The 18158-nt window shown below is 50.3% G+C and overlaps 1 protein-coding gene across 7 annotated transcripts in view; it reads right to left on the bottom strand.

The window, feature by feature from the left end:
• XPO6 (exportin 6) overlaps window positions 1-18158 on the bottom strand; it is a 122248-nt gene that overhangs the window by 9581 nt on the left and 94509 nt on the right. For 5 of the 7 annotated variants that reach the window (XM_019921789.3, XM_073792180.1, XM_073792177.1 and 2 more), the window contains 7 exons: window positions 13460-13615; window positions 12386-12500; window positions 12039-12210; window positions 10470-10631; window positions 9081-9179; window positions 8695-8925; window positions 5440-6144 (listed from right to left, as the gene is read on the bottom strand). In XM_019921789.3, the coding sequence (XP_019777348.2) occupies window positions 6043-6144; window positions 8695-8925; window positions 9081-9179; window positions 10470-10631; window positions 12039-12210; window positions 12386-12500; window positions 13460-13615 (1037 nt within the window). In that variant the 3' untranslated portion in view covers window positions 5440-6042. The other 2 variants (XM_073792178.1, XM_019921790.2) reach the window with 2 other exon arrangements.

The following is an 18158-nucleotide window of genomic DNA, read 5'->3' as shown; positions in this document are numbered from 1 at the left end:
TAGGCTCAGCAGGGGGAAGCTGGAGATGCTGTGCACATCCTTCTCTGGAGTCCGAAACACTTCTACTCCAGTGGCCTTCAGAGGCTGGAAGCAAGGTCGCAGCGACTCCAGGGGAGCTCAGGACTTGGGCAGAGAGAGGCAGGGCATGGGCTGGTTGCAGCCTCTGGACCTCAGGCCCCACCTCGGCAAAGTGAGGATAAGTCTTCCTCAAGGGCTCCGAGATTGGACAGTATCTGTCTTGGTTTTTCCGGAAGGAGCCGCCCCTCTGGACGAGTCTCTAGCCTCAGGCCCCAAGCTAACTCCAGACACCAACGTGGGTCCAAGAGCTGAGGGCCCAGATTACCTCCTACAATGTTCCAGAGGCCACTTCTACCTCACTGGTCCCCGTCACGGCTTAGGCAGAAACAGCCAGACAGCTGGGGTCTCTAGGGGTCTGTGACCCACCAAAAGGTGTGTATCTGCACAGAGGCCTAAGGGGGCAAAACCCTGCCACACACATAACAAACATCATGTTGTACACCCTGGAAGAGGTGTGTGCATGTACATACACCCAAGGAAAGGTCTGGAAGGCCACCCACTGAGTCCTTATAATGACTTAAGAAACTTCTATGTTCTTTGTTTCTCTGAAAGGAACATGTATTGTTTGCACAATAAAGAGAAGGAAAACTGGAGCTGCTGGATGTGTTTAAATAATTAATCTTTCACCCTCCTGGCCCCCCACTGCGGGCACCACACAGGGCTCTTGGCGTAGACCCAGGAGGCCGCATAACCCATGTCTGTGGTGAAACCCACCACCCCACCTAGGGCCCGAGCCAATCAATTAACATGGCTTTTAAAAGATGTTTCCAAATGATGCAGACAGGGAAGAGCGGAAAAGGGAGTCCCTGAGCTGAAGAAATCCTTCACTGAAGAGCCGTTCTCTCAAGTGCTTTTCCCTAAGGAGCCTGAAAGTAAGGCCAGGCGTTCTGAGAAGACACCAAGGACGCGGCTTCATTGTGTTAAAAATTAGCGCCAGGAGAGACCTCAGTGTGACTCCAGCTTCCTCCTTTGAGGAAAAACCCATTTAGATACATCTGGAAAATCCTCACGCACTCAGTGTTTTGGGGGCACCTGCTCCAGGCCCTACACTGAGCGCTGGGGACACAGATGCTCCCCTGCCTTTAAGGAGGTCTCATCCCGGCGGGGGACAGAGGCGCCGTATGGTTAGCAAGGAAGCCTCGCTGTCAAGGAGCGTGCAGGAGAGCTTCTGAGTGGAGGACCTGGAGGAGGGCAGCCAGCTCAGGTCCAGAGGGTCAGGGAAGACCCCAGCTTTCCCCTGGAGCTGGTGTGGGGATGAACCAAATCGGTCAAACTGCAACCACCAAAATGCTGGCTGTGCAGAACACGATGTTGCTCGTCATGTTTCTCTCAGTGCTGGGGACCAGCTCAGAGTCGATCCCTCCTGATGAGCCAGGCAGCTGCACCTGAAGCTGAAAGGAAGGACGCCGGGGATCGTCTGTCTTCCAGACACTACAAGCCTCCCAGGGCCGGACACTTTCTCTTCCAGGACTAGGGAGAACAGAAGTCCCAGTTTACACCTGTCGCCCCAGAGTTACTGTGATAATGTCTCTTTTCACTCAAGACATCCGGGTTTGGGGAAAAAAAAAATTATAGTCATCCTACCCATCTGTCCACCAAAGTTTCATGGCAATCTTCAAATGTCTCCGGTCAGCGCCAGCCTGGTTGCCAGCCTTAAGATGCCGTCACAAGGTGTCTTCAGCCTTCCTCTGCCCACTCGCCCAGAGGCGAGACCTGCTCAGATGATCGTCACCTGTAACGAAGTCTCCCCTGATCCTCAGCCCTCCCCTGATCCCCTAGTTCTACAACCCTCTCTCCATCTTCTGGACTCCCAACCTTGATCACAGTCCTAAGTACTTAGATTCTGCAACAATCTGTTTGCCTTTCTCCTCACTGGTCTGTGAGTTCCTTGCAGACACAGGCTGTGTCTTATTAATCTCCAAATCCTTCCCTCGCAGCCCAAGCACCTGCCTTATGGAGGCATTTGGTAAGTCTGTAAAATTGACGAGCCACCACCAACCATGGCTCCTGTCAAGGTCCCTCTCCCTGGCCCCAGCTGCCTGGCAGAGGTGTCACTTGGGGACACTAACATTGCTCAGAAGTGGGCAGGAGGCCTGGTTAGGCTGCCACTAACCAGCCAGGAGGCCCTGGGGCTCAGGGTCCCCAAGATCCACAAAATTAGGGGCTGATTTGGTCAAATGGTCTCAGTGGAGCCTTACAGCTCAGACATTTTGCAACTCTGAAGTCTGTAACTTTCATCCTTCTTCTGAATAGAAATCAGGCCCCAGTGATATCACAAGCCTCAAAAATATTTGACCCAGCAGTTTCACATGTAGGAACTGAACCTATGGAAATAATCACACAAGTACCAAGATTTATGTACGAGGACGTTCACTGCAGCAGCATTTGTAATAAGAAAAACTATAAACAAATCATGGTATAGCCATATGATAGAATACTGCCAACAACTGCAAGTGTGTGTGCCTGACACCCAGTGAGGCCAAACGGAAACATCAGAGTTTGGAGCAGAGAAAGGTTTATTGCAGGGCCACGCAAGGAGATGGGTGGCTCACGCCCCCCAAAACCCCAAACTACCTGAAAGCTTGCAGCAAAGCATTTTAAAAGGTGAGGGAGGGGTGTGGCTGGTTGTTACAAACTTCTTGGTGCAGGAATCCTTTGTCCCCATAGGTCAGGTCACCATGTTCCTGTAAACCTCCAACAAGCCAAGTATTATTCTCTGTTCTGCAACATTTTATCTCTGTATGAGCAGAAAAGTGTAATACTCTTTAACAGGTATAGCCCTTGGGACATTGGGATTGACATATATACACCTGTTGATACTACGTATAAAATAGGTAACTAACGAGAACCTTCTGTGTAGCACAGGGAGCTCTACTCAATGCTCTGTGGTGACCGAAATGAGAAGGAAGTCCAAAAAAGAGGGGATATACGTATCTATACATATAGCTGATTGTAAAGCAACTATGCGCCAATTAAAAAAAAAAAAGGGGCTTCCCTGGTGGCGCAGTGGTTGAGAGTCCGCCTGCCGATGCAGGGGACACGGGTTCGTGCCCCGGTCCGGGAAGATCCCACATGCCGCGAAGGGGCTGGGCCCGTGAGCCACGGCCGCTGAGCCTGTGCGTCCGGAGCCTGTGCTCCGTAATGGGAGAGGCCACAACAGCGAGAGGCCCGCGGACCGCAAAAAAAAAAAAAAAGGTATAGCCTTGAGAATAGGCTGTCCTGTATATTTCAGGCTATGGGCAACATTCTTAACTGGAAGCAAAGGCAACAGAACACAAAGATTAAAGTAAAAGAAACAGACCTAACATGGAGTCAGATTTGTTCTTCCCTATTACAATACCATCCACCATTAAAAACCATGTTTTAGTAGAATATTTAACAACATGAGAAAATGGTCATGTTAAATAAATCAAAAGGAGACTACAAAAACAGGACCTCTATTTAAAAAAAAAGGAAAAGGAAAATCATACATGTTTGCAGACAAATAGGGAAATGTTGAAAGAAAATTCACCAAAATACTAACACTGGTTTTCTCTGGGCACTGGGATTAGATGACCCTATTTTTTTTTTTCCTGCATTTTGTACATATTCTTCTACAACATTTTGTAGTTGGAGGGGGAAAAAAAGGCTGTTAAAAAATGTCAACCCTCCGTTGTGTGAGGCCAATGGTAGGCAATGGAAGAAAATGCCATAAATTGTGAAAACCAGAAAATTTCATCAGAACCCTTCCCAAAGCCAGCGGCTGTGCCTTTGGCAGATGTAAATGACATAAACCAGAGGAAAAGCAGGACATGGGCATCAAATGGAGCCGAGACAAACTCCTTGCACCCAAAGGTGGCAGGGAAAGCAGCCCACCTCATTGAAAACCCCCAGCCATTATCTGACCTAAAGGCTCCCTCTTGTCCATCTCTATCCTTTCCCCATCCCCTTCCTCAGATCACAAAGACAGTTTCTGGATTTGCCAAGGGCCTGAGAACTTATCCAATTCCACCCAGGTGTCCTAAGGCCTGCTCTGTACCAGGCCCGATGTGGGGCGCTGCAGTCAAGAGAAATCGGATCAAGACCTGTCTGACCTCCCTCCCAGGGGAGGAACCCTTCCTGCAGGTCATCCGGCCTCTTCTTGTCCACCTCCAAGGACTGGGAGCTCACTACCATCCATGCAGCTGGGGCCGCGCCCATCAGTCTTAGAATAAAAATCCTCCATCCCAGCCCACCTTACTCCTCAAGGCCTTTCCTCTACCATCCCAAGTCCTGCCTTGTGTTCCATCCAAGGGTGGGGCTCACAGGCGACCAAACCCATTCCCTCACCCCCTCGGTCATTAGGCATTCAAAAAGCCCTTTCATCATCTCGGGCACAGGCAGTGCTCCCGGCCTTGCCTAGCAGGCAGGTGAGGTGGTGTTTATAGCCCAGGAATAACTGGATGCTAATTCCCTTCTGTTAAAGGGCGACTGAAGTTTCAATTCCCTCCTCTATGAACTCTGAACTGGGGCTAGCTGCAGCTGGGAGGCTGTGACTGACGCGGAGCAAGGGGCTATGTGCACGTGTGCGCGTAGCTCAAATCCAGCCCACGTCCCCACTCCCACCAAAGTTATTCTTATAAAGAAAGGCCTCAGAAGTAGAAGCCATCAGCCCCCAACTCCCTCCCCAGTTCTGTCAATGAGCCTTCGCATAACACCCCTACCCTCACTTTCAGGTGAGCAAACCTCTTCCTGTCAGGCGTGGTGTTCCTCATTAGAAGCAACCCCAGTCCTGTCTGTCCAGTCCCTGTCACACCTAGAGCAGGAGGAGCTGCCGATCCGTTACCCTAGAAACTTCACGGACAAGTGCCATTTCTGCACGTGAACAGCTGGTCAAGGCCTCACGTCTCGGACACACCAGCAAGCCCTGAGTCCCACCCACTCCTCGCCCCTCACACAGCTACACCCTCCTTCCCCTCCCCAACCCCCATTCTCAGACAATCCATTAAGAGACCTTCACCTCCCTGTTGTCCTCAGGCGAGACTTCGGTCTGTTGAGGGGTCCACTCTCTGGGAGGGGGAGCAGTGGGAGCCCACGTTTTGAGAAGCAGGGGTGTGGACACCACCTGGACTCCAGGCCCACCTCCACCACTAGGGTAGATGTCAGACCAAGTCCCCCACCATCCCTGAACTTGAGAAACAGGGACCCTGCGTCTTCTCACTGTTATAAAGATGTTGTCGAGAAGAGGACGGGATGTAAGTTAGTCCTCCTCGGAGGGGCTCCCCCAGGGCACCGACACAGGCCTCACCCCTTGCTGCCCGGCACCCTGCCAGGACGCTCCCCTTCACCTGGATGCTGGCCCTTGAGGAAGTTTTGAGTGGAAAAGAAGCTCCCTAACCAGCGTTTATATAACAACAACATAAGCATTTTATTTTTTCATTAAGCTTCTTAGTTTCTTAGTATCACAATGGAATGATGAGAAAACAAGAACAACAAAAAAAAACCCCACGGGTCTGCAAATCTCTGACAAACAGCAGAGACTTCAAGGCATTAAGGGGGAGGGAGGGAGAGGCCTGACAGAAGTGCCAAAGTAGTTCCAGCATCAGCCTCTCCTTAGCCGGCTGGGCTGGGGGGGGGGGGGGGGGGGGGGGGGGAGGTGGAATGGTGAGAAGGTGGCACTGTCACAGCTGTCCTTGGCATTTCTGCCTCGTGACTGATACACGCATGATCTGCACGGACCACCCCACAGGGTTTCCCGTTGCCTCCCCGGTACCTGGCCGCATGATCCCTGCCTGCTCCAAACCCCTGGACACCCCGGAGCCAGTTCTGCTGGGTGGGTGGCAGGAGAGGAGCGTGGAGGGGGGTGAGGGCAGGCGACGCCGTTCCGGGTGTGAGAAGCCGAGGAGTGGCCGAGGCCCGCCCGGGAGACACCCGTGGCAGCAGGCGGAGGTGGTGCAGGTGGCGGCGGCAGGAGTCCACGTCCCTTGGGCGGTGAGCAGGCCACACCTAGAGCTTCACGGTGCCAGGGGGCAGGCTGTCATTGCAGAGTCTGTAGTAACGCAGGTCGTTGACCAGCCTGTGCACACTCTGGGTGAACGAGGGCAGGTCCTGGAAGGCAGGGGCACAGCTGCAGCCCAGCCCCACCCAACACCCAAAATCACCCCCACCCCACCAGCCACTCCTGTCCCACAGGGCGTCCGGAGCTCTGAGAACATTTGACAAAACGCGAAACTTCACTCACTCTTGCCCCACGTGTCAGCAAAGGCACGGTGGGAGAAAAAGAACAACAGCTGATACCGCCCTAGTGCCCACCACGTGCCAGGCCCTGTCCCAAGCAATTCAGAGACAGAAGTTGTTCAATCCTCACTGCCAGCCTGCGGTGCAGGTTGTTAGTACCGTCATTTGAAGGATGAAGAAAGCGAAGCGCAGACAGATTAAGAAACCTGCCCCAGGTTACACAGTCAGGAAGGGAGGAGATCCAGACTGGAGTCGCTCCCGAGCACGGATACGGCTCCCCTCCACCACGGCCGGCCGAGCCACATCTGCAGAACCCTTCTCCACCCAGGGCTCCAGGCAGGCCCTGCCAATCAAGAGTCACAGTGGCCCGTATGTCTCATGACACCGAGCCTGCTAGGCCGCAGAATACAAACAGAGAAGGCCCCTCACAGCAGGAGGCCCAAATTCAACCATGGACCACTACAGGACCACCCGAGGTCTGCTTCTTCATCTTTGGATTGGGATTACTGAAGGCTGGATTGCAGGTCCACAGGCAAGGTAACATCAACGGTGCCTGTCCACACCCCCTAGGCAACCTGGCTAACCTCTCCTCCTCTTCAAACTTTAGCTCAAAGCCTGCCTCTTCCAAAAAGGCCACTCGGATACGTCCTATTTCCTGGCTCCAGTGGGCTAGGTCGGGGCCTCTGCTCCAAGCTCTCTGAGGCCCTTGGCTCACCCTGCCTGTGGACAGTGAGGGCGGGCTCTGGAGCCAGAAGCCCCAGCTCCAGATCCCGCTTCCTGGCTCCACCAATCCCAAGTTCTGTAATTGCCAACCAACTGCTGCCCCTTCTGAGCCTGGGTTCCTCTGTGAAGTGGGGTTAAACAACAGGACCTACACTTCAGAAGGCTGTTGGAAGGCTATAAAAAAGCCGAGGCAAATACGGTGCTTGGCTCAGTCTGGTCCACAGAGGGCGCTGTTGCCCATCTTCCCAGCAGGACTCCTTAAAGGCAGGGAGGCACGAGCTCCTGGACACCTGGCACAGGGCTGGAGAAGAAGCCAGCTTCAAATACACAGTGGATGGATGAATGAATGAATGAAGGCGCTGATTCCTTTACTTATTTCATCCTCAAGAAAACAAACCAAGGGATATTTTTAAAATCAGTGGTGCCCAAATGCCAAATTCGAATGTCTTGAATGGAACATGGCAGTATATTTCTGCATTTTTAATACGCACCCCAGGTGCTCTGATGCATACCTATCAATAGCTTTGAAAACCACTGCTTTAAATCAAGAAGTTGACTGAGAATGACATCATTAGAAGCTGATCATTAAATATTAGGATTTGGCCTCCAGGATAAGGATGACAAAATACCCAACTGGCTGAAGTGAACTTAACGAAGCTCAGGAGAAAACAAGATCAACGCCAGGGAGAGAAAGTTTCCAAGACAAGGGAAAACAGGAGCCGAGTCTAAGAAAGAACGACCCTGACATGTATCACAGACGAGACAAGCAAGCAAGACGAAGAGTTTGCTCCAGCAAGAGCAACACGCAACCCTGGACGCTGAAGTGGAACGTGGATGGGCTGTTCTCGCACGGCGGTCGGGTCAACACCACCAAGAGGATGTGGGAGAAAGAGAAGGTGTCACTGCATCAAGTGTGAGTGGCTGAAAGACGAAAATTACTTATTCGATAGGAAAAGTTCCAGGAAGAGCCTCTTGGCGGGCGAACAGCCAAGACTTACAGCAGCTGAAACTGGAAGGAGGAGGACAGATGAGGGCCCAGCAACGAGGCCTCAGGACAGGAGAGGCTGGGCACCACGGGACCCGGACACACTAGCAACGATGGCTTCACGTGCATCCACAGACCTCACCACCCCAGTTCCCACTCAAGGGGCTGCCCAGGCGGAACAGCCCACCTGACCGTCTCTGGGTGGGCAGTGGGAGGCAAGAGCATGAGCACTGTGAGGCTCCTCCCAGGGCCTGGCAGCAGGTCAGCCCCACTGAGCCTGGCATCTGGAAGAGCCCAGGGCCCCACCGCTAAACCCTGATGCTTGGGCTCCCAAGCGTCAATCTTCATGGTCTGTCTGCAAGTCCTGGCCGTACTGGCTCACAACCCAGAGGAAACAAGAGCTGGGCCCCAGTCAGAGGTGGGCTCAACAGGGTGCAAAGAAGCTGAGACAAATTAGGCGGACGGCTGGGGCCAGAACCGGGCCCAGTAGCTGAGACAAAGAATATACGTGCTGCAGAGGCCACCACTGGGGGACAGCGTGTGCCCCTCAATCCAGCCACGGCACCAAGTCATCCAGGAGCCGCACGAGCTACAGTGGAGTCGCCGGGGGCACAAAGCACGCGCGAGGCAGCCTGCCCCCCTCCTCTCGGAACAGGTGCCAGGCTTGAGAGCCCACGCCTGCCCTCCCTTTAGCCTGGCCTCTCTCTCCTCACCCGATCCATCTTGAAATTCCGCCCCAGCACATTTTTCTGGTTGGCATCCACACCATCACAGCTGGTCAGGAACTCTGGGAGGAAGGCCGCGAAAAAGCCATCGAAGTCCACAGAGGCCATGTTGTAAATGGCGATGCCAATCTCCTCCTGCAGGAGGTCGTGGGACTTGTGAACCAGGACCTGGAGCAGCACGTTCACAAACTGAAAGAGCATGGTGGTCCGGAAGATCTTCTGCAGACAGAAAGAGCAGGGTGAGCGAAGGCCGGGCGGGCTCCCTGCCTACTTCCTGTTGTGCTCCGCAGCCACTGACCCGAGGAGGGTGGCCTCGGCCTGGGCCCATGACACCTCTGAGGAAGAAACCTTCATCTGAGAGCTGGGGCACTTACCTTGTGGTACAGCTTCTGCTTCGTGTTGAGAGTCTCCAAGTAAAAGAGATTTTGTTTAAATAGGTGGATGTCAGGCTGGAGAAAGGACTGTCCAAAAGCCTAGGAAATAAGACCACCATTTATAAGCAGCCTTTCAACACCCTCAGACCCAGCCCTTCTAGGGCACCTCCCTACGCCCAAAGAACTGACACTTGGCGGCGGTTCCCCATGCTGATGCAGGGCGCGGCACCTACCGCCTCATTCTCCTGGCCTGTCTGGTCAGATCTTTGGAACGCTCCTGTGTAGTCTGAGCTCCCAAGTTCTCCCCACTGGGCCTCACTTATTTGGTCTCATCTTGCACCTTTTGTAATAAACCTCCACACCTTCACAGGATCTGTCTTTGAAGGAAGCAGCTAACACCTCTAGGCAAGCACCTCAGCCATCTTAGCAGATACCAGAGGCTGCCCTCCCTGCCTCAAGCCAACCACTCGCCCATAAACCACCCTCTCCTTGGCATCCCAGATCTTATAAACCACAAATCCTTGAAGGCTCCTTCACACCTGGCTGCCTCTGCCTTGGGGTTAAGCAATAGCAAATTTTTAAACTGCTTTGCAGTTTCTGGGCTGCGGAAGTTTCCAGTTCACCCCCCCACCCCAAACACAAAGAGCCCTGCTCCCACAGAAAGTGACTGAGGAGGAGTGGGGGAGGCCAATGAAATGCAAACCCAGTGGTGGGCAGGGCACTCCCCAGAATAAGCCGGTGATGGCCTCGTCATTCCGTCCCTGGGCTCCTAAACTATGAGAAGGGGGTCTTATAGCCACAGTGGTGTGTGCTCAGCCCCCAGAGCTCACTCTCTAGGGTTTAACAGTTGCACTTGATCAGAAAGGGAGACAATCACAGGGCAGTGCTTCTCCCAACACGGTACAAGCCAGAATTATCTCTCAAAAATGCAGATCAACTAACACACTGCTGCACGTAAGGAGGGCCCCCGGTGGTCCTGACGTGGGCAACCTCCTCACACGTGGGGCAACTCTGCTATAAGGCAGAGGGAATTGAGATGTATCCAGCATCCTGGGTGCCAGGAACGCTGTGTACACTCTCATTTAACCCCACAACAAACCCACGAAATAGGCACTATTATCCCTACTTTACAGATGGAGAGACTGAGGCTCCAAGAAGTTGACTAACTTCATAGGTACTAAGAGGTAGAGCTGAGCTTCAGACCCAAGACCACGAGGCTTCAAAGTGCCACTGTGTGGCGCCTGCTGCAGTGGCCACGTTAGAGGCAGTGGGACCATATGCCACAGAAGCAAAGCAAGGGACAGTCGGCCAGTGGACCCAGTTGGTGTCCAGAATGATGCCCGTCTGTTCCTGGATCACAAGGCAGCCTCACCAGCTCTGCCACATTACCTGCATGATGGCACTGAACTGAGGCTCATTCTCCATCTGCTCCTCAGCAATGCCCCTCTGGACACTGGCCAGGACGGTGGACTTGAAGAAGTACCTCCAGTTGTGATGGAGCGTCCGGAAAAGGAGCTCAAACAGCTCAGCCTTCACGTCAGGGGAGGGGCGCTGTGGAGACACACACAGACCCTCAAACCTTCAGGGAGCCACTCACAGCCTGGGCCCAGAGCAGCAAAGAGGCCTGAGAGATGCCTCCTAACAGCCAGCAGCGTGTTGGCTTTCCACCCTCACTCTCGTCCTGTCAAGCCCCCTGTGGGCCAGCAGTTCAAACGAGGAGTTCTTCGGCAGAGACATGGCCGCAGTTGAGACACAGAATGCCTGGGTCGGTGCCAAGGGGCCCTTTTTCTGATGGAAGCACTCAGCTTTTTAAGCTAAGAGAAAAAGGCTACTAAATGGAAAACAATTAGGAATATGGATTTCCTGCCGAGCAAGCAGCTGATCTGATCTGTCACATCTTCTTGGTGGTGCTGTTCCTTTGCCAGTATAAAAAAAAAGCTGTCCCAGCTAACCTGTTGGCCTTATGCAACCTCTGAGGATAAAGACAAACAAGAAGGCTTAAAAGAGGTTCTGCCCTCTATAGAAAAGGAGTTTAAAGAGCACTTAGAAACCACCAACAGCAGCATTAGAGGGCCTCCAGGTGGAAGCAGCACCTCGGGGGAGGCACTGTGTGGCGCTAATTGCTCTCCCAGCCTGTCTCCTTTCTCACTGGCAAGAGGAGAGGGTGAGGGAGGCAGGCTCAGCAATAATTTTCACATTTATCCAAAAATCTCCAAGTCACTGAAGAGCATGACAGGTCACATTATTCCACAGGTCTCAGCAGAATTAAAAATTATAAGGCCCAGATCTATTTAATTCAGCTTTGATTAAAGTTAAATTAAGACCAGGGGGCACCAACTTCCATGGCAGGAATCCTCAGAGGGCGCAGGTGTGTTTAATGATGCAAAGCAACTGGACTTACTTAAGCCTTAGTCTGGGCAGTTAGGAAGGTTAGCCCTTATTTACGTAACTATTACAGAAAACTTAAGTTAAATATATAATTATTCTGAATTTTGTCATGTTGAGTGGCTGTTTTCTAAGAAGGACAAAGAGCTTTCTAATGATGAAAGCTTTGAATGGTTCTAAGAACTTGTTTTGTACCCCTGAGATCATGAAATTTCTTAATAGGAAAGTGTTATGAACTGTTATTACTACAACATTTGTTATGTTTGCTGGAGAAAACCATATATTCACCTAAAGTTCTACATTGTTTGCCATGGGACACTGATCTTACTTACCAACCAACCTTGTGACAATTAACCTGTTATGCTTACACCAGATTAGCTCTAATTAACTCAACCAATATAAAAAAACCATATCAAGCTAATGGCATTCTTTCTCAGAAAAAAAATTATTTTATAAGAAAAATAAAATAACTAACAAATTAGCTTTAAAGCACAACACATTTTCCTCAATATTTCATTCCGTCCCCCATCTCAGGCAGGAGGCAGCACAGTGGACCACCCCAGCCCCTCATACCTCGGCGATGATGGGATACACCTGCTCCATGCACAGGGAGATGATGCTGGGGAGGAAGGGCTTGAACACCTGGCCAGGCTCCTGGACCACCACCTGCAGGATCTTCAGGAACTTCTCAACTACCCGGCAGCCAGTACTGCCTTCGTGGAGGATGCTCTCGGCCAACTGTTCTCTGCAGACAGAGAAAGCACACAGTAGCCAAGAAAATGTTTCTCTGGGGAGCAGTATGAAAACCAACACTTGTGGCAAGTGAAGGAAAGGAGCAAAAAGTCCCACACTTTGTAGCCAGGTCGCACCACTTCTCAGGTTGAGTCTGAAAACCTTGGACACAGCGGGTCTGTGGTTACCTGGTAAACATATTGAGGAAAGTCTGTATGATCTGCTCAGTGAAAGGCACGCCCATCTGTACTCTAAGGCCTCGAAACAGAGTGAGGAAGAAACTCAGCATCTCATCAGTCACATCTAAATAAAGGGACAAAGCAAATGATCAGAGGCACGTACACAGGGATAAACAGACGCCCTTGGCTTGATGCACTTCCTTCTGCAATCTGCACTATCCTTTCTCTTTAATTTCCCCAACACCATCACAGCCAATGACGGAAAGTGGGAAATGATTATGGATGTGCTGAGAAAACAGCTCTGGTACAGAGAACTCTGCCTGATGGCTCACAATAGGAAAAGAAGGTCATCTCGAAGCCGCCCTCACTGCCCAGCACCCAGCGCCATGCAGAATTCTCACTGCAGGTGGGTTATTCTGTACCCGCTGATGCAACTACTGAACTGGGTGAGCCCCTGAGGGCTTCAGCCACTTCTCTATGACTGGTAATCTGCAGTTGGGTCCAGGGTCAAGTGGCTGAAAGTGGACAGTAAGGGTGTACTCAGATTGCATGGCCCTGGGCTATTAAATAGATTAACTGCAGAAAATACTGGTTACATTTAGTGTGGCTCCACTTCCAGATCTAAACAATCATCTCGTACAGTACGTTCTGGCTTGAACTGCACACACTCAGGGGCAATCGGTGAACATCTGCTGACTGAGAAGCCCTGGATATTTCTCTCATAAGACTGACAAGACCACTGTAAGTGGTCATGAGAGCCAGGCGAGTACATCCAGAGACCCAGAGAGAGCCTCTCTGAGTGACAGTGACAGTGTGCGGAGGTGAAGCATCCCAGCAAAATCCACCTTGCCGTGTAAGTAAATAAGTGGAGCTATCAGAAAAGTTCTCTGTCCCGCTGCAATGCCCCTCTTACTCCAATCCATTCATGTTCCCAAGCGACTCAGCGACACACGACATCACCGCCCTCCGCCTTCACCATCTAGGCCGACCCCACCGACTGACTTGGCCTGCCCTGCAGAGCTAAGCAGTTACTCTGGTCCTTGTCAGCACCACCCAGCAGTGAGGCCTGCAGCCAGCTCCTACCTGACTGATGGATAAAAGCTGGGAAGAGGGCCAGGGAGACCTGCACGGATTCCTGCAGGGACTGGTAGCAGATCTGTCGGGACTTGGTGGATTCCCCAGAGATATTCTCCACGATATCTTCTAAGACACTAAGTGTCTGGTGGATAATCACTTTGGCTGCAAACCAAGATTAAGTTGCCTGTTATGACTTGTCTGAGGATAAAGCAGGGTAAGAGGGAACACAGGGAAGGGGAAGAAACCTGCAAAGTTATTCAGAGGACAATCACACAGAAGTCTCTCTTGACTGAGTTATCACTCTCTCTTTGTATCTCTCTTTCTACATCCTTTTCTTCCTTTTTTGTTCCCTTTTTACTGTCAGAACTCCAGTTGCCTGACAGCCAGCCTGCTCAGTTTTTTGCCTCTATTCTGCCTCTATCCACCTGAAACATGTCCACAGAGAAGATGAAAGGTCCCTCAGGTTAGGTGCCTTGCACTTAATCAAGACTGTAAGATGGTGAATAGACCAGTGAGAATGTTAAGTGTCACAAGGTAATCACCACAGGCAAGAATGGACACATGCAGATCAAACACCCTCCTTGAATTGCAGACATGGCTCCAGCCCGGTAATCCACACAAGCACCGGCCATGCACATCTACTGCTGCTGTGTTAAGGAATAAACTGCCTGATCAATCCTTGGTCTATTGGGCCTGAGGGCCTGAAAAAATACATATAATTATTGTTATTATGTTGCATTATATTATATTGTAATATATATTGTATTATATGTTACTGACAATAAATACTTCTAACAATCCCCTGATGTAAGAGCTCACTGATGACTCCATACAGCACACAGGGGAAACAGAGGCAGTGGCTAGCAAACAGGCAGGATCTCAGAGGACAGAGCAAGGGCCTGGGTCAGAGGGGCCTGGATGTGAATTGCATGTGGTCAACACAGCTACACATGGGGGCAGGATCCTCATCGGTACACCAGGGTTGGCCAATAGCTCCCACCTTTGCAGGGTTGCTGTGAGGATTAGAGACAAGGTTCAGAATGATTCTCGCAAAGCACCTGACATATCAGGAGATCCAGCACAGGGAAGTTGTCACCATTCCCCAGCACCTGTGGGGTTTCTCTTCCCACCGGCTGCCTCAAGAAGCCCCACAGGGCTCAGCCTGAGCTTGACAGACTCGACCCTGGCGGAGCTCCAGAGGAGGAACTGGAGCTGGGCTGAGAGCCAGCCTCCACCTGCTAGGGCTCTCCGGGTGGTGCTGACCCCCAGAGCCCACCAGCCTCTGTGAGGGCTGCAGCAGCTTCCAGGGAAGGGGACAGCAGAAAGAATCCAGGCTTTAGAGGTGCTTGGGACCAGGTTTGACTCCTGACTCTGCTTATTCTGAATCTCGGTTTCCTCATCTGAAAATGTGGAGAGATGACACCACCTCACTCATAGGACGGGGCATGAAAGAAGACAATGGCTCACAACAGGCCTGGTCCACTCAAGGCTAGTTACAGGGATGCTAGACACTGAGCTCCTGAAGAAGCCATTCACTCACAACACTACCAGCACACGGATGCTCACTAAGCCAGAAAACTGCACCTGGCAGACGCTTCCCCAAGAACACACAAGGCACAGGAAAGGCAAACAGAGTCAAGAGACCAAAATCTGACCTCTGATGTGAGCGTATTTAAACAAGAACCAAGATTTATTCACAAAAATGTGCAAGTGGAAAACTAAAAGCACAATTAAATATGTAATAGGAAAATGGATTAAATATGCAAAAATAGGAAATATGTAAATTGGTACTTCCATAGCATAGGATGTTATAAAACCATTAAAAACACTGCTTTCAAGAAGAAAGGCTAATTAATAATAATTTTTAAAAAGGTGGGGGGGGGGCTTCCTTGGTGGTGCAGTGGATAAGAATCCACCCGCCAATGCAGGGGACAGGAGTTCGATCCCTGGTCCGGGAAGACCCCACATGCCACGGAGCAACTAAGCCCGTGCTCCACAACTACTGAGCCTGCGCACTACAGCCCGCGAGCCACAACCACTGAGCCCGCAAGCCACAACTACTGAAGCCCACGCACCTAGAGCCCGTGTTCCACAACAAGAGAAGCCACTGCAGTGAGACCTGTGCACCACAATGAAGAGTAGCCTCCGCTCGCCACAACTAAAGAAAGCCTGCGCTCAGCAACCAAGACCCAACACAGCCAAAAATAAATAAATAAACTAATTAATTAATTTAAAAAAAAAGAAGAAGAAGAAGAAAGGGGCAATGTGGTGAAGAGCAACGGATCTGGAGCCAGTCAGACGTAAATCACACTCCTGACGCCACCACTTTCCCTGTGATCCAGAGCAACGTACACCTGCCAGGCCTGGGGTGGGGGATAGGGGGTACGGGATACCTTTATTGTGGAGAGATTGGCAGACACTCCCCGAACCTGGTGATCACACTGAGCATCGCCAATAATGGGATAAACAGAAGCAATGCAGTGGAAGTACACGTCACTACCTGGGTGGTATTCCTGCCAAAAACTACTGGAAACAACCAGACAGAATAAGATTATGGGACTTTCTACAAGAAAACAGGTCCGGACGCTTTAAAAATGTCAATGTCGTGACAAACAAAAACTAGGAATATTTTTCTTTATTAAGAAACTAAAGAGATGTGACAATCAAATGTAACTCATGATCCTTGAAGGTATCCTTTTTTAAAAAGCAAAAAAGGACAGTCTGATAACAACTAGGGAAAATTTAAATGTGGTCTATGTTATTAAACAACATTATTGTAACAATGTTCCACAGCTTGGCTGGCTGTGTTAATGGTGTTCTGGTTATATAAGAGAATATCTTGTTCTCAAAGATAAAGGTTAAGTACTCAGGGATAAAGTGTTGATGTCACCAACTTCCTTTAAATGGCTCAGTTAAAAAGAAAAAGTGTGTGTGAGGTTGGGGAGAACACAAATGTGGCAAAATATTAACAACTGGTGAATCCTGGTGAAAGATACCAGTTTCTCATTTACTTAATCTTTTTAAAAAATTTTTTTATTGAAATATAGTTGATTTACAATGTTGTTTTAGTTGGAATGGGGGTTTAACTCTGTTTTACTACCATGTATTTTCTTGGCTGCTCTGGGTCTTCGTTGCTGTACGTGGGCTTTTTCTCTAGTTGCGGCAAGCGGGAGCTACTCTTTGTTACAATGCATGAGCTCCTCATTGTGGTGGCTTCTCTTGTTGAGGAGCACGGGCTCTGGGGCGTGGGCTTCAGTAGTTGCGGCACGTGTGCTCAGTAGTTGTGGTTCGTGGGCTGTAGAGTGCAGACTCAGTAGTTGTGGCGCACTGGCTTAGCTGCTCAGTGGCATGTGGGATCTTCCTGGACCAGGGCTCGAACCCCTGTCCCCTGCGTTGGCAGGAGGATTCTTAACCACTGCGCCACCAAGGAAGTAGTTAGGATAGGAAAAACTTTCCAGCCTTCATTTCACCACTTGTAGAATGAGGATAATAAGACATAGCTTAAAGGGCTATAGGGAAAGCTAGATGAAACAACGTATATAAAGTTCCCAGCCCAGTGCCCGGGACAGAGTACACACTCAACAAATGTTAACTATGTTTTTCATTACGTTTACTGTGGAAATCATTATGCTATTCAGCAAATATTTCCTCACATGGTGGCAATCACACTTCCCACTTCCTCTGAAGTTAAGCCCTGGCCATATAACCATTCACTGTCCAATGAAATGGGAGTGGAAATGACAAGCATCACTTCTAGGCAAGAGCTTTAAGAACCACTGCACAATTCGCCATGTTCCTTTCCCAACGTAAGCAAAGACTACAACCGAGCCATCATCAGCCTGGGTCCCCGAGTGACTTGAACAAGAACAACCTCCCCAAACCCCTGACGCAAGCTGGACATATAGTAAGAGCAAGAAAATAGATGTTTTCCCTGCATTTAAGCCCCTAAGCTTTGGGGGTTGTTTGGTACCACATAGCATAACCTAGCTTATGCTACCTGATATAAGTACATGCAAGATAAAGTGAGAAAAGACCATTAAGCTTTATAAAACATGATTCCACAATAGCTGTATGGAACCCCTAGGCAGGTTACTTGATCTTCACATACCTTAGTTTCCTCATGGATAAAATCAGGATAATTAACAGTACCTAACTCATAAAGCTGATACTAGAATTAGATGAATTACTCAATGTAAAACACTTAGAACGAGGATCAGACAAATACCAGACTTTGAAGGTTGATGTTGGCACAGCCAGAGATTTGATGAGGATGTAAGATCGCCAAGGCAAGAGCCTGGCACACAGGATGCCCTCACTAAGCCAGCCATTCTTATGCAGCTATATAACTATAAAATATTTTTACAAGTAGAAAAGGGAAGACAATGAGGAATTAAACCTTAGCTAGACCAGGAGTCAGGACAGGTCTGCAGGGGGAGCTATCATGCCCCACCACGTATTATTGTCAGTTACTACAAATAGGAAGGTGTTGCCTACTTATCCCGCAGGAAGAAGAAAATTATTCTCCCACCTGAAGACAGTCCAGCCAATCACAGACTGTAGCAGCCTAACCAGTGAGAAGTCTTTATACTTTGGACTCCCAGGTTCCTCCAATGGACTCTGGTTATTACAGCCCCTAGCAACTCCCCCTTCTACCCTATAAAAGCAAGTGCCCCTTCCTAGTTCTTTGGATTCGCCTGTGGTCTGC

The sequence above is a fragment of the Tursiops truncatus genome, chromosome 15, assembly GCF_011762595.2.
Source record: "Tursiops truncatus isolate mTurTru1 chromosome 15, mTurTru1.mat.Y, whole genome shotgun sequence".
Taxonomy (NCBI): Eukaryota; Metazoa; Chordata; class Mammalia; order Artiodactyla; family Delphinidae; genus Tursiops; species Tursiops truncatus.
This window is presented reverse-complemented; position numbering and strand designations above follow the sequence as displayed.